This window comes from Sorex fumeus, unplaced genomic scaffold (assembly GCF_029834395.1).
Source record: "Sorex fumeus unplaced genomic scaffold, SorFum_2.1 ptg000171l, whole genome shotgun sequence".
In the NCBI taxonomy this organism is placed as follows: Eukaryota; Metazoa; Chordata; class Mammalia; order Eulipotyphla; family Soricidae; genus Sorex; species Sorex fumeus.
Genome location: NW_026606228.1, coordinates 7,751,034 through 7,766,189, shown reverse-complemented (window position 1 = coordinate 7,766,189; position 15,156 = coordinate 7,751,034). Strand labels below are relative to the sequence as shown.

The window sequence follows — 15,156 nt, the reverse complement described above, 5'->3', positions numbered from 1 at the left end:
CCCTGGTGCTTTTTTTTTAATTTGGGCAACTTAAAGGATTGTTAGATCCTGTTCTTCCTACTCCCAGAGAATTGTTTTTGAGGGCCACTTTCACTGATGCTGGATGAGGGGATCACTTCCTCCCACCTTCCTTCTACCATCACTTCCACCCTCATTCAACAATAAAATCCTTTTCTTGCCAATCTTGGAAAGAAATCTTGTTTTAAAGTCCCGTATTATCTTTGACTGTTCTGATTTTAAAGAGTCATATCTCAAGCTCAGTAACAATTGTCTTTCTATAGTTTTTACCTATTTTTGGGGAGGTAATATATAACACATTGAGTCTTTTACCCATGGAGAGTTTTTCAAATATTTTATTTGGGGGAGCCCCACCTAGTGGTGCTCAGGGGCTACTTCTGGCTCTTGTGCTCTGGAGACACTGTCAGCATTGCTTAAAGGACCACACAAGTGCTGAGCATCAAACATAGGCATCAGCATACAAAGCATGCACACAGCCTCATGAGCTGTCTCTCTAACTTCTTTCAAAAATTTTAGGACAGAGCTGAGTGGCAATACAATGGAAAGGCCGTTTGCCTTGCATGCAGCCCACCTGAGTTTAATCCCCGGCATCCCACTCTGTCCCCTAAGCACCAGCAGGAGTGATTCCTGAGTGCAGAGCCAGGAATAAGCCTGAGCATTGCCGGGTGTGACCCAAAAAGCTAGAAAAAGAAAATTTTCAAGACAGCCATTGTGTTCTCCTATATCTTATTATTCCCAGGCTGAATATGCATAATTGTTTTCATAATTCTCTGTGTTACACTCCAGTAACTATAGTTGAAAATTACAGTTCTTTTTGTGAAGGCCATATTACAATAATGAATCATTACTATGTCAGCTAAAACCTCCAAGTCTTTTAGAAGCTGTACCCATCATACCCAATGTACCGATAGACAATTTATTTAAACCCTCGTTTACCATTTCTGTATCTTAATCTCAGGCACCAAAATTGACTAGGATGAGATTTGTCTTCTAGTTACTCTTTATTATTCCCTCTCACTTTTTTTTTGGTTTGGGGGCCACAATCGGCAGTGCTCGGGGCTTTTTCCTGGATCTAAGCTCAGGGTTCACAGCTGGCAGGGCTTGGAGAACCGACCTTATAGGATACTGGGTATCAAACCCGAGTCAGATGTGTGCAAGGCAAGAGTCTTGCCCATGGTATACCTCTCCAGCCCTATGTCCTTCTTTAATGAGGTGAGGCAAGAAAAGAAAAGGCAAGACACTATGTTTCACAGTGCCCGCTTATAACCCTTGGAATAGCTTGCACAGAATTGGACACACATCCATCAAATAAGTATTAGATGGATCAAATACTTATTTGATGGATGTGTGATGTCTATTATGTACACATTCTGGATATAAAAGATTATGATAAAAATTATGATAGAAATCAGAAAGGTAGCTTGCTTGATTGGACCAATACTACATGATACTCTGTTCGTTTTACTTCCCTAACTTTTGTACAGAGAATTTCGTAATAAACCCAAGTACTCTAAAAATGACTTTGATTTGTGAGGGCTATCTCCTGATATGGGTAAACAGTCTTATCTGAGTTAATATTATAGTATCTCAAACATTTTCATTGTATAAATTCACTGGAAATTGTCTTCAAAATGCAGACATGTGTTCTGAAAAACTAAGGAAAAATTGATAGTCTAAAGACTGATAAAAATAATGTCCCAGAAACAAATTGCACAGCTCTATGCTACTCCAAACATCTAGTAAAAAATCTGGGCACCAGTCTTTCTTTCTCCTCTAGGTAAGCATAGGCATTAAAGAATCTCAGATTCCAAAGCTAATAATAGGAAGTCAAGCAAACGTTTCTTCAAGTTATATTAAATGTTCAAACCTAAAATATACTATGAGTATAAACATGAGTTTACAGGCTAGAGCGATAGCACAGTGGGTAGGGCGCTTACCTTGCACGTGGCCCACCGGGGTTCGATTCCCAGTATCTCATATGGTTCCCCCAAGCACTACCAGGAGTGATTCCTGAGTGCAGAGCCAGGAGTAACCCCTGTGCATCACCGGGTGCGACCCAAAAAGACAAAACAAAAAGCAAAAAAAAAAACACTTAAGTTTAAAAAAAACGATAAACAGGGGCTGGAGCAATAGCACAGCGGGTAGGGCGTCTGCCTTGCATGCGGCCAACCTGGGTTCAATTCCCAGCATCCCATATGGTCCCCTGAGCACCACCGGGAATAATTCCTGAGTGCAGAGCCAGGAGTAACCCCTGTGCATCGCCAGGTGTGACCCAAAAAGAAAAAAAAAAGATAAACACACTTTTTATCTTGGGGCCAGAAAGATAGTACAGTGGGTAAAGCACTTCCCTTGCATGTAGCTGACGCAGGTTCGATTTCATGTACCACGTATGGTCCCCCCGCACAAGCCTTGCCAGAAGTGATCCCTGATCACAGAACCAGGAATAAGCCCTGAGCACAGCTGGATGTGGCCCAAATACCTAACACAGAGAACATATGTTCTAACACCAGAAGGATATTTATCATAATCCCTTTTTATCATAATCTTTTATATCCAGAATGCCATAATGACATTTTCATTGAACCTATCTTTTCTAGATAATCAAGGAAACAAGGTTGGGGAAAAGTTATATGAAATACAGTACTTGCCTTTCAAGAGCTTACAATCTGGTGGAAGAAATCAAAGTAGTTCATTAGAGAAATACTGGAGCACTAAACCATATAGTACAAACCAAGAGCCAAAGTACAGAAAAGGAGATAATCAGCATGGGTTTGAATGACTTGATAAATGATAATGAGAACAGGACAGACAGAGACAAAATGGGGTGGGGGGGGAATCACAGCATGTGGAGGCAGGCATCAATATATAGTATATTCTGAAGAATGTTCAACTAACAGAAATTTCCATTATCTTTCTGAAAAAAAATCCGACCAAAAGAAGGATAAAGAATAGATTAGGTTGAAATACTTGAAGTCATGTGTGTGTAAGGAACAAGAGGGATACTGAATACTGCAAGTTTGGGGCTTTTTTTTTGGGTGGTGGGGTCAGCCACACCTGGCAGTGTTCAGAGGACATACAGGATGCTGGGGATCGCTGTGTGCAAGGCAAGCACCCTACCAGCTATACTGCTGGTATACCAGCTCCAGCCCCTGAATACTTTTTAAACAGGCAAGTGACATAATGAACCCCACCACATTTTAGTTCACTTACTAGGGCTGCAGCAAGCCACTGATTACATAGAGGCACAAGGCAGGGAGATTAGCTTAGGATGGTGTTAAGTAAAGCACAAGGGTTTGTTTGCAGTGAGGTTACAATTTTCTGAAACAGAGTCACAAAGGACCTTGATTATGTAGTAACTCAGAATGAGGGGAAGAATTCACAAAATAAGCATCCCTAGCCTGGAAAAAAATAAGGAAAAATTGATAGGAATTTCAAAATATCCCTGCTGTTTCCAGGTCCGAAAAATCCATTCATATCGACAGTGGCTGCCATATCAATTAGCTGAACTGCGTTTTAACAGATGCCTCCAATGCCTTGACCTCAGAAGTGGCGGGGGCGGGGGAGAAACAGAAGGGGAGCATCTTTGAATAGCATCCCTCACACTAACACAATGGACGTGTTTGCTTACTCCGCTTACAATCACTGCCGCCGTTGCAAACTTCACCCTTAGAAAAATTAGGATTATTCCGGGAAAGATACCCATTCACCCTCTGGGTAGCAGGATCTTGCCAGGTCCTCGGCTGTCTGTGCGAGTTCGTGGAGAGAAGGGAGGCGCCTGAAGGAGGCGGCCTCCCAGGGGGGTCGAGGAAGCAGGGTTCAATCGCAGAAGTAAAACCACCGATGCCAGAAGAGTGAAAGACAGGGAAGGGGCTCAGCTGAGGGGAGAGAGAGATCAAAGGACCGTTAAGCCCCTCCCAAGCCGGGAACCAAGCCTGCCGGCCCCGCGCAGCTAGGCGCGGCCCAACCCCGCTCCCCAGCCTGGAAGTCCAGGAGCTCCCCCTCACCTGCTCGGGCTCATCGGATGACTGGGAAGCCGAGGCTCCCACGATCGGAAACGCTACCGCAACGCCAACCCGGAAGCACTGCGACCAGCGGAAGTAACTAAGGAGTCGCCGTGGCAACCGTGGCGCAGCCATTAAAACCCCACCTTCCGGAAGCCTGAAAAAAGATGGCGCGAAATAAGAGGAAGGATGACTAGGGGGTTGGCGGGAAGGGAGAGGGCGGGGGAAAGGGTGCTCGGCCGCCTGGTGGCGTAGATCCCTAGAGGGTGTCACTTCGCTCTTGGGAAGTGCGGGAAGAGGGAGGTCAGGTAGGAAATGAGAACTTGGCAGCTTCTGCAGTTATTAAAATCTGTTTCGCCAGCTGGGGACAGATTTGTCGCCTAGTCACTGTTTTCCCTTCCCACCCACCTCCCTAGCTCTGGCGCGAGGAAGGGTGGGTAGCAGAGGGGCGCCTGCGCACAGCGTAGGGGAAAAAAGGAGGGAAGCGGGGTGGGGCGAGGGACTAAAACGGAAGTGGAAAAATGAGGGGGTGGGGGAGGGGCGTCTGTGAAAGAAAGTAAAGATCAGGGGCCGATAATAGCTATAGAGTGGGGAAGAGACACGTGGCCCCAAAACCAAAAGAAAAGAGCGATAAAAAAAGCTAATAAACCTCGGCAACCCCTGTGCTCTGGGAGTTAGGAATTTAAGAACTAGGCTTGAGGGGCTGGAGCAATAGCACAGTGGGTAGGGCATTTGCGGACCCGGGTTCGATTCCCAGCATCCTATATGGTCCCGGAGCACCGCCAGGAGTAATTACTGAGTGCATGAGCCAGGAGTAACCTCTGTGCATCGCCAGGTGTGACTCAAAGAGAAAAAAAAAAGAGTTAGGCCTGAGGGGCCCAGAGAGATAGTGCAGAAGGTAAGGCACTCAGCTTGATCCTCGACATCCCATAGGGACCCTGGTGCACTGCCAGGAATAATTCCTGAGTGCAGAGCCTGGAGTTACCCTTGAGCACTGCAGGGTGTGGCCCAATAAACCAAAAAAGAAAAAACCAAAACACCCAACATTATCTTTAAAAAAAAAAAAGCGAAGCTGAGAGTACGGCAGATAAGGTGCTTGCCTTGCATTCTGCCAATCAGGGTTCAATTCCCAGCTCTGTGCCGCCATAAAAACATCAAGAATGAAAAGAACATAGTATTCTAAACAGGGAAACAATTTGTTTGGGGGGAGGAGGTGGTTTTTTGGGCCACACCTGGGGGTATTCTGGGTTTGCCTCTGGCTCTGTGCTCAGGGATCACTTCTGGTGATGCCTGGGAGACCTTATGCGTTAGACTCAAACAAGATAGGCTGTTTGCAAGGCAAGCCCTTTAATCCCTGTACTATCTCTTACCTGTAAAAACGGGAAAACGTTTGCAGTTCACTGTGATTAGGGTCACATAAATAATACACTAATATACGTCAATTATATCTCACTAAAACTGGGAATGAATCATAAATACATTAAAAATTATCATAGTAACAGAAATAGTTTTATTTATATTTATATTTTCATATCATTTGTCACGGACTTTTGCCCTGTTTGACAGTAAAAGATAATTATTTGTTCAGAAAAGCAGCAGAGTGGCATTGTGGCTTATTGGTAAGTGCATGCCCTGCATTTAGGAGCCCTGGACTCAATTCCTGACATTGCAAAAAGAAAAGGAAAGAAAGAAGAAAGCAAAGTTCATATTGCTTTACATGCCTATCAGAAATAAAACTATTTCTGTTACTATGATAATATGTTACATTTCTCTCTCTCTCCCTCCCTCCCTCTCTCATTCTCTCTTATGTTTTTCTTTTTTTTTTTTTTTTTTAGTTTTTGGGCCACACCCAGCAATACTCAGGGGTCGTTTCTCAGGGGTCATTCCTGGCTCTACTCAGGAATCACTCCTGGTGGTGCTTGAGGGGACCATATTGGGTGCCGGGGATCAAGCCCAGGCAGCTGTGTGCAAGGCAAACGCCCTCCCCGCTGTGCTATCACTCTGGCTCCACATGTTACATTTCAGAAATGTTATCTTAATAGAAATAGATGATAAATATAATTGTTTAAAAGTATTTTTCAACCACAAAATTTAAAGATGACATAAAAGTTAAAAGGATTTCACTAGTATTCTCCATAATAACTTTCTAAATAGAACATGTTGAGCCAAGAAGAAACAAACTGGCATTTATCTTTTTATTTAAAAATAGATGCTGGGGCCAGGGAGATAGTTCTGTGGAGCTGTGGGTATAGAACATGCTTGCGTGTGGAATGCCCAGGTTCATTCCTGGTACCACTTGTTCCCCAGACCACTCCCACAAACAACCCCAGTAAGTTCTAGACTGAAGTGTGAATATTTACTTAGGAATAGTAGTATGAGAGCACCTGCCAAATTTGATCCCTGGAACTGATAAAAAAAAATTTAACATGCACTTTTTATTTAAATTTTTTTTTCCTGGAGCGATAGCACAATGGGTAGGATGTTTGCCTTGCACACGGCCAACCTGGTAGGCCCAGGTTCGATTCCTCCACCCCTCTCGGAGATCACGGCAAGCTACTGAGAGTATCTCGCCCGCACGGCAAAGCCTGGCAAGCTCCCCATGATGTATTCGATATGCCGAACACAGTAAAAACAAGTCTCACAATAGAGACGTTACTGGGCCCGCTCGAGCAAATCGATGAACAACGGGAGGACAGCGCTACAGTGCATATTTTCATGAAAACGTACTATTAGAAGTGAAAAGGCAAGCTCCAAATTGGAAAGGTTTTTTTTTTTTAATTGGGGGTGATGGGACAACCAGTGGAACTGAGGACTTACTTCTGGCTTTGTGCTCAGGAATCACTCCCAATGGTACTGGGGGGCCCTATGTGATGCTGAGGGCTGACTCAAGGTTGGCAGCATGTGAGTCACGCATACTGCTCATTATATTATCACTCCAGCCCAGGTACCGATGAACTTTCATTTATGATCCTATGTTAGTTGTATAGGTACAACTTCAAGCCTTTTCAAAATATGTTACCATAGCACACCTACCATCTAAATCCATAGAATCTCCTAACCCTTCAATCCTCACTCTTTCTCATTGATCACTTCAGAGAAAAATGCTCAGCTATCCTACAAAGTCTCCTATCTGGTGTAAAGAACTTGTAATAAAAAAGACAGGCAACTCAATATTTTTTCCATTTTTTTATCAAATTACTGCGATAGTTACAAAGCTCAATATTTTATTTTATTTTATTTTTTTACTTTTTGGGTCACACCCGGCGATGCACAGGGGTTACTCCTGGCTCTGCACTCAGGAATTACTCCTGGTGTGCGGGGAGCCCGCAAAACCACTCTCCAGCCCGCGGAGGTGGCCCTAGGATCCGTAGGTGCAGGGAAGGACCGACCGAATGAACACAAGACACAAGAGACAGAATGCAGTTCAGAAACAGAGAGAAAAAGGGACAGACTTTATTGGGGGCAATCAGGGTATATATCCATTAGTGAGGCAGCTACACAAAAGGTCGTGCCCATATATGGTTAGGAAGTTTTGTTTTCACATCTCACGCATAAAGTTTATGAGTATCTTGTACCAGACACGAGGTAGTTACACAAAGGGCCATGTCCATATGATTTATAAAATTTATATGCATCACGTACCAGACACGAGATAGTTACTTCTTGTTATTACTGACAGCCATGACAGATGTTCTCTCAGGATAACCATACATCAAGATAACCATACATAGCACTGGCTTTGCCTGTTGCAGGGTCACGTAGGTCAAGACGACCATACATAGCACAGGCTGCGCCTGCCTCGGGGTCGTAGGTCAAGATGACCATACCTAGCACAGGCACTTAGGCCTTGGTCAGTTAAAGGGCCAGCTTCCCATACTGGTGGTGCTCAGGGGACCATATGGAATGCTGGGAATCGAATCCAGGTCAGCCGTGTGCAAGGCAAACGCCCTACCTACTGTGCTATCACTCCAGCCCCAAAGCTCAATATTTTAAGTGGGAAAAATCATTGAAAGGTGTTTCATAAATGTATATCCAAATAACCTATATGCATATGGAAAGTGTTTATCATTATTGGTCATCTAGAAAGTTAAAATCACAATGCATGCCTACTAGCATGGCCAAAATTGTATCACTGTATCACTGTCTTCCTTTTGTTCATCGATTGCCTTGAGCAGGCCCCAGTAACGTCTCCTTTGTCCTAGCCCTGAGATTTTTTGCTTTTTGGGTCACACTCGGGGATGCACAGGGGTTATTCCTGGCTCATGCACTCAGGAACTACTCCTGGTGGTGCTCGGGGGACCATATGGGATGCTGGGAATCGAACCCGGGTCGGCTGCGTGCAAGGCAAACACCCTACCCGCTGTGCTATCACTCCAGCCCCAACCCTGAGATTTTAAAAAGTGCCATATTCGAGGCTCTTTCAGGGTTAGGAGAATGAGACCCATCATTGTTATTGGTTTTTGGCATATTGAATACACCACGGGGAGTTTGCCAGACTCTGCCGTGTGGGCAGGATACTTTTGGTAGCCTACCAGGTTCTCCAGAGTAAGAAATAGATGATAAGATGTTGGCTTCGGGACTAGGGTCTTTATAGTCTCTGGGTCTTGGCCGTTGATGGGATTACACAGCACCATGTAATTTGAAAGCACTAAATACAAGGGAATGAATAAAAGTCTCGCTCTTGAAATGGCTGCATAGTTAGTTTATTCTTTTTTGCACTGAGGGCAATTTCTTACTACTTTTTGGCCAAAGGCTGCTTTCCTGTAACATATCCCTCTCCACAGGTCATTTACAGCATGGCTATGTTTCTTCCAGGCCAACAGGAGAGTGAATATCTGAGATGAGCTTTTATTACAAATAATACAAAGTATTACTAAACTAAATAAAATTTAATAAAATTGAACAGATAAATAGCAGGGGCTGCTATTTTCTGTTATTTTGCTCTTTTTTACAAAATCACAATTAGTTTTTATATTATAAAAAATGGCAAAGTCAGACTTGCTCTTCAAGTCCATGTTCTCCCTTGAAAACGTATTTTGCTGGCTTGTCTCTACGTTTCTTTGCTTGTTTATTTCCAATCTGACAAGTTTGTGTTCTGAGCACATACTTTTCTCTCTCTTCCCCCTCATATCTTTCTAAATAAATTTCAATAAAATAGAAATGATATGATAGTTGGAAATTATCACTCTAGACAAGAACTGGGTGCTGAAAGGAGGTAAAGTGATATGCACGATAGCTCTTCAGTAACAATATTGCAAATTACAGTGCCTAAAAGAAAGAGAGAGAGAGAGAGAGAAAATTGCTTGCCATAGAGGCAGGCTGATATGGGGTGTGAGGGAAACTGGGGACATTGGTGGTGGCAAGAAAAGTACACTGGTGAAGGGATGGGTATTGGAACATTGTATGACTGAATCTCAATGGTGAACAAATTTGTAGCTGTGTATCTCAAGGGGATTCAATAAAAAATAAATTTTTAAAAACTTGTTTTGCTTCACCAAAATAAAATAAATAGCATGTTCTGGGCTAGAATGATAGTATAGCGGCTAAGACATTCACCTTACATGCTGCTCGCTCAGGTTCAATCCAGGGCATTCCATATGGTCCCCAGCGTCTGCCAGGAGTAATCCCTGTGCACTGCCATTCAGGGGCACAAAATCAGGAAAAAGGTTTTTCACAGCACTTCATTTAATACAAATATTAAAAATAATATGAATTCAGAATATAATAAACATAAAAATATTAATGTGATTATTCATTTTAATTGCAAGTTTTTGTGTACACTCACAGTCCATGTCACATATTAGCCATATTAGTCCATATTAGCCACATTTTATCTGCTCAAAAGCTATATGAAGGAACCGGCAGAGGAACCCAAGTATGCGGGACCTGACGCATAGATCTCCAAGCCTGCTCGGATTGGGACTGGGCCTCCTCCACCCAGATCCCCCATCTTCCAGTATGTAGGCGTTACACCCACCAACTGCCCCCGGCAGCGCTGTGAAATCCCATCAATGGCCAAGACCCAGAGACTATAAAACCCAGCTCCCGGAAGCGTGCGGCTGTGTTCACGGCCGTGCAACATCTTACTGTCTTGTTCTTACTCTGGATAACCTGGCAGGCTACCAAAAGTATCCTGCCCACACAGCAGAGTCTGGCAAACTCCCCGTGGCGTGTTCAACATGCAAAAAAAACAGTAACAATGATGGGTCTCATTCTCCTGACCCTGAAAGAGCCTCAAATGTGGCACGTTCTAAAATCTCAGGGCTAGGACGAAGGAGACGTTACTGGTGCCTGCTTGAGGAAATCAATGAACAACAGGATGACAGTGACAGTGACAAAAGCTATATGTGTATTGGCCATTGTAACTGAACAACTTGGGTTTAACTCTTTTAGACCTTCTCTAGCATTTATCTTGGCCCCCAAAAATCTTCTGACTCCTAACAACTCAAAGGTGCTCATTAGAGCAACTTCCGGCTGTTAAACCTGCAGAAAACCATACCCCACATAAGACCTACTTAAATCAGAATCTGCGTTTAAAAACTACCCTTTTTTGCATAAGAAATTTGTTTGCGTATGGAAATTAAGGAGTCTTTTCTGCCTCCAATTACACATTTCCAGGAACAAAGAACTCACGTTGCCACCTGCAAAAAGAACAGCCCCAGGCTTGGCCCCAGAACTGTTTAGCCTCAGAGAACTAGATGGTGGGCGCATGCGGGCAGCCCGTCAGATAGGAGCATTTCACGGAGGCTGACGCTGCCGGCAGGTCTGGCAGGTCCAAACCCTCAGACAACCCAGAGACCCACACAGGAACCCAGGGTTAGAGACCCACCCTCAGGGCGGCCAGTCGGCTAGTCGGAGCCCTGAGACACAGCTGGGGCATGTGACAGGGTCAGATGCAGGGCGGGCACTTTGGCGCAGCCACTGATCAGGCTTCATTCCACAGCTCCTTGTATGGGTCCCTGAGTACATCACCAGCTGGAAAACAAGCGTGAGTGCAGAGTGCAGTGTCCACCCCCAGGAGGAGAGAGCAGGGTGCAGTGTGCCCCCCCCCCCGGAGGAGAGTGCAGGCTGCGGTGTCCACCCCCGAGAAGAGAGAGCAGAGTACAGTGTCCACCCCCGGGAGGAGAGAGCAGGCTGAGGTGTTGTCCACCTCTGGGAGGAGATTGCAGGGTACGGTGTCCACCCCCGGGAGGAGAGAGCAGGCTGCAGTGTCCACCCTCGGGAGGAGAGAGCACGCTGAGGTGTTGTCCACCTCTGGGAGGAGACTGCAGGGTGCAGTGTCCACCCCCGGGAGGAGACTTCAGGGTACAGTGTCCCCACCCCACCCCCAGGAGGAGAGTGCAGGCTTCGGTATCCACCTCCGGGAGGAGAGTGCAGGGTACAGTGTCCACCCCCGGGAGGAGACTTCAGGGTGCTGTGTCCACTCCCCCGCCCCCCGGAGGTGAGAGCAGGATGCGGTATTGGTGTAGGAATGGCAGTGGCAGGTCTCTGTGCTGCTCCATGGCTCTGTGGCAAATCTCTGGACTGCTCCGTGGTTCCGTGTTGGGTCTCTGTACTGCTTCGTGGTTCTGTGGTGGGTCTTTGGTGCTCCGTGGTCCCGTGGTGGGTCTCTGGGCTGCTCCGTGGTTCCGTAGCGGGTCTCTGGACTGCTCCGTGGCTCCCAGCTGTCTCAATATTTTCAAGAATATCAGCATTATAATTATAATGAATTTTGAAAACAGGGAAGTGGAAGGGAGAGGAGAGAACTCCCTAGCCTGGAGGACTAAGTTCTACAAGTCCACTTCAGAAGTACTGATGGTTTGCTTGGAGTTGGTGCACCAACGATGCTCAGGAATCTCTGTGGCAGGGCTTCGGGGCCGGGAGGGGCTCCGGAACTGGCCACATGTGAGGCAAGTGGCCAGCCTGCTGTCCTATAGTTCCAGCCCCCAAAAGCCCCACTTTTTTCTTTTTGTTTGTTTCTTTTTTTCTTTTTTTTTTTATTAGTGAATCACTGTGGGGTATAGTTACAAACTTACGAACTTTGAACTTTGGTGTTTGCATTATAGTCAAACAGTGATGGTTTACCCATCCCTCCACCAATGCCCATCCTTCCCCACCAATGTTCCCAGTATCCCTCCCACAACTTCCACCCCCTCCCCCACTGCCCCACCCTGCATCTGTGGCAGGGCATTCCCTTTTATTCTCTCTCCTTTTGGGTGTTGTGGTTTTGCGATAGAGGTATTGGGCGGCCATCTGTTTGGTCTATAGTCTACTTTTGGCACACAACTCCCATCCCAAGCTTGCCTTCCCAACATCCTTTACTTGGTGTTCCCTACTCTATCTGAGCTGCTTTTTCCCCTAGCATGTGCTTCCGGCTTCCAAGATGTGGAGCAAACCTCCTGCTCCCTATCTCTACTATTCTTGGGTGTTAGTCTCCCATTCTGTTACTTTATATTCCACAGATGAGTGCAATCTTTCTATGTCTGTCCCTCTCTTTCTGACTCATTTCACTTAACGTGATACTTTCCATGTTGATCCACTTCTATGCAGATTTCATGACTTCATCTTTTCAAACAGCTGCATAGTATTCCATTGTGTAGATGTGTCAAAGTTTCTTTAACCAGTCGTCTGTTCTTGGGCATTCGGATTTTTTCCAGATTTTGGCTATTGTAAACAGTACAGCAGTGAACATACAAGTGCAGATGTCATTTCGACTGTACCTTTTTGCCTCTCTGGGATATATTCCCAAGAGTGGTGTTGCTGGGTCAAATGGAAGTTCAATTTCTAATTTTTTTCATTTTTTATAATTTTATTTTTTTATAGTCTCTGGGTCTTGGCTGTTGATGGGATTACACGGCGCGGGGGGAGGTCAGTTGGTGGGTGTAACGCCTACATACTGGAAGATGGGGGATCTGGGTGCAGGAGGCCCCAGTTCCAATCTGAGCAGGCTTAAAGATCTATGCTCCGGGTCCCGCACACCTGGGTTCCTCTGCTGGTTCCTTCATGTGTGAGGCTCGTCCGAATGTGTGGAGAGTGGTCTTAAGCATGGCTGTGGCTGGAACCGGAGGTCTTCAGCTGCCAGAGCTCTACTCGGGATGGGGAGGGGAACTCAACCCACCCTCCTCCAAGGGGCCCCGGTGAGGACAGCCAGGCGCAGAGGCAGGAGACTCCTGCTCCTGGAAGCATTCGCGGCCGCATGACATCTTATTATCTAGTTCTTACTCTGGAGAACATGGCAGGCTACCAAAAGTATCCTGCCCACACGGCAGAGTCTGGCAAACTCCCCGTGGCATATTCAATATGCCAAAAACCAGTAATAATTATGGGTCTCATTCTCCTGTCCCTGAAAGAGCCTTGAATGTGGCACTTTTTAAAATCTCAGGGCTAGGACGAAGGAGACGTTACTGGGGCCTGCTTGAGGCAATCGATGAACAACAGGATGACAGTGATACAGTGATTTTTTAAATCTGTTCTAAGGATTAGAAAAAAAGCATTTCTCTTTCATTTATTGAGGAGTCTCTATGAGCCCATCATTGTGCTAAGAACTACATATGAATTATGTCTTGAAGTTCTGATGTCGGTGGGCCCCTACAGGTGACTAATGTGAAACAGGGAGGAGAAAGAGGGTCACTTTCTCTCCGTCCACCTCTGCCACCCGGGACTCAGGGTTATTGGCCTACATCAATTCAATTATCAGGGCAGACTGATAGTGCAGTGGGTAGGGCCTTGCACATAGCCCAGCATCCCTTATGGTCCCCCTCAACCCCAGCACTTCTGGAAGTAATTCCTGAGTACAGAGATCCAGGAGCAAGTCCTGAGCATCACTGGGTTTGGCCCAAACACACACGTGTTTGAGCGCACAAACACACACACACACACACACACACACACAATCCCAACTCCCTTTGAAAGAGGCATTTGAAGTCCTTTGTTGCAGCTATTGTTTATTGTGGTAAAATACATACAACATAAATTTTATCATTTTTAAGTGTGCAGTGGCATCAAGCACATTCACAATGTTGGTCAACCAACAACCACTAACCATTTTCAGAACTTTTCATAGTGCCAAACAAAAACCCATTAAACAATCACCCCCTTTTCTCACCAGTTTGCTTTTTTCCTTTCTGTCTCCATAAATTTAACTCCTCTAGATACCTCATATAAGTAAAATAATTCATATTTATTTTTGTCTTATTTGTCTTAGCATGTTTTCAAGAGTAATCTATCAGAAGCCTATTACCAAATTTCTGTTCTTTATAAAGGCTGAATAATGAGTCCATTGTATGTATATACCACATTTTGTTCAATAATCTGCCTATAGGGGCTGGAGCGGTAGCACAGTGGGTAGGGAACTTACTTCACATGAGACCTACCTGAATTCCATCTCAGACATTCCATATGGTCCCCCTAGCTACTCCAGTAGTAATTCCTGAGGGCAGAGCCAAGGATAACCTCAAAGCATTGCTGAGTGTAGTTCAAAAAATAACAAAAAATATGCTGACAGGACAATTGAGTGGTTTCTACCTTTTGGCCATTAACAAATGATGTCGCTCCGAACATTGGTATACAAGAATCTGAGTCCTTTGGTTTTTGTGCTTTTTTTCTTTGGGGGCCTCCAGGCTTTCTCCTGGAGCGGCTCAGGGAACCATGTGGGATGCTGAGGATTGAACCCAGGTCAGCGGCACACAAGGCAAGCATCCTATCTGCTGTAGTGTGTCTTTGACCCTTTGATGCCTTGCTTTGAATTGTCTGGACTAGAGTGGAATTGCTGGATCATATGGTAATTCTATATTTAGTGTTTTAAGGCACTATCAAACTTTTCCCATGGTATCTGCACCGCTTTACTATAGCTTTTGTTAAACAAATAGCTGTAATTTGTGGCTGTTTTGTTAGTTTGTTTGGGGGCCATATCCATGGTACTCAGAGCTTATGCCTGACTCTTTGCTCCAGAATCACTCTTGTCAGTGCTTATTGGACCATATGTGGTGTAGAAGATAGAACCTAAGTCAGGTGAGCATAAGACAAGTACCTTATCCACTGTACTGTCACTCTGACCCCTGTGACTATTTTTTAATCAGGAAGTCTTATTTTAAAAATTTTATTGAGTCTTGAGCCACACTAAGCTCTATGCTTGAGGTTACCCCTGGCAATGCTCTGG

General features: G+C 45.2%; 1 protein-coding gene across 5 annotated transcripts in view; it reads right to left on the bottom strand.

The window, feature by feature from the left end:
* Window positions 1-4,152, bottom strand: part of SLC25A14 (solute carrier family 25 member 14) — a 52,585-nt gene extending 48,433 nt beyond the window's left edge. Inside the window, exons 1-2 of one of the 5 annotated variants that reach the window (XM_056107729.1) lie at window positions 4,023-4,152; window positions 3,647-3,893 (exon numbers count right to left, since the gene is read on the bottom strand). In XM_056107729.1, the coding sequence (XP_055963704.1) occupies window positions 3,647-3,721 (75 nt within the window). In that variant the 5' untranslated portion in view covers window positions 3,722-3,893; window positions 4,023-4,152. Of the gene's footprint in view, window positions 1-2,666; window positions 2,685-3,646; window positions 3,894-4,022 lie in introns of those variants that run through there. The other 4 variants (XM_056107730.1, XM_056107732.1, XM_056107731.1 and 1 more) reach the window with 4 other exon arrangements.
* Between the last annotated feature and the right edge of the window lie 11,004 nt (window positions 4,153-15,156).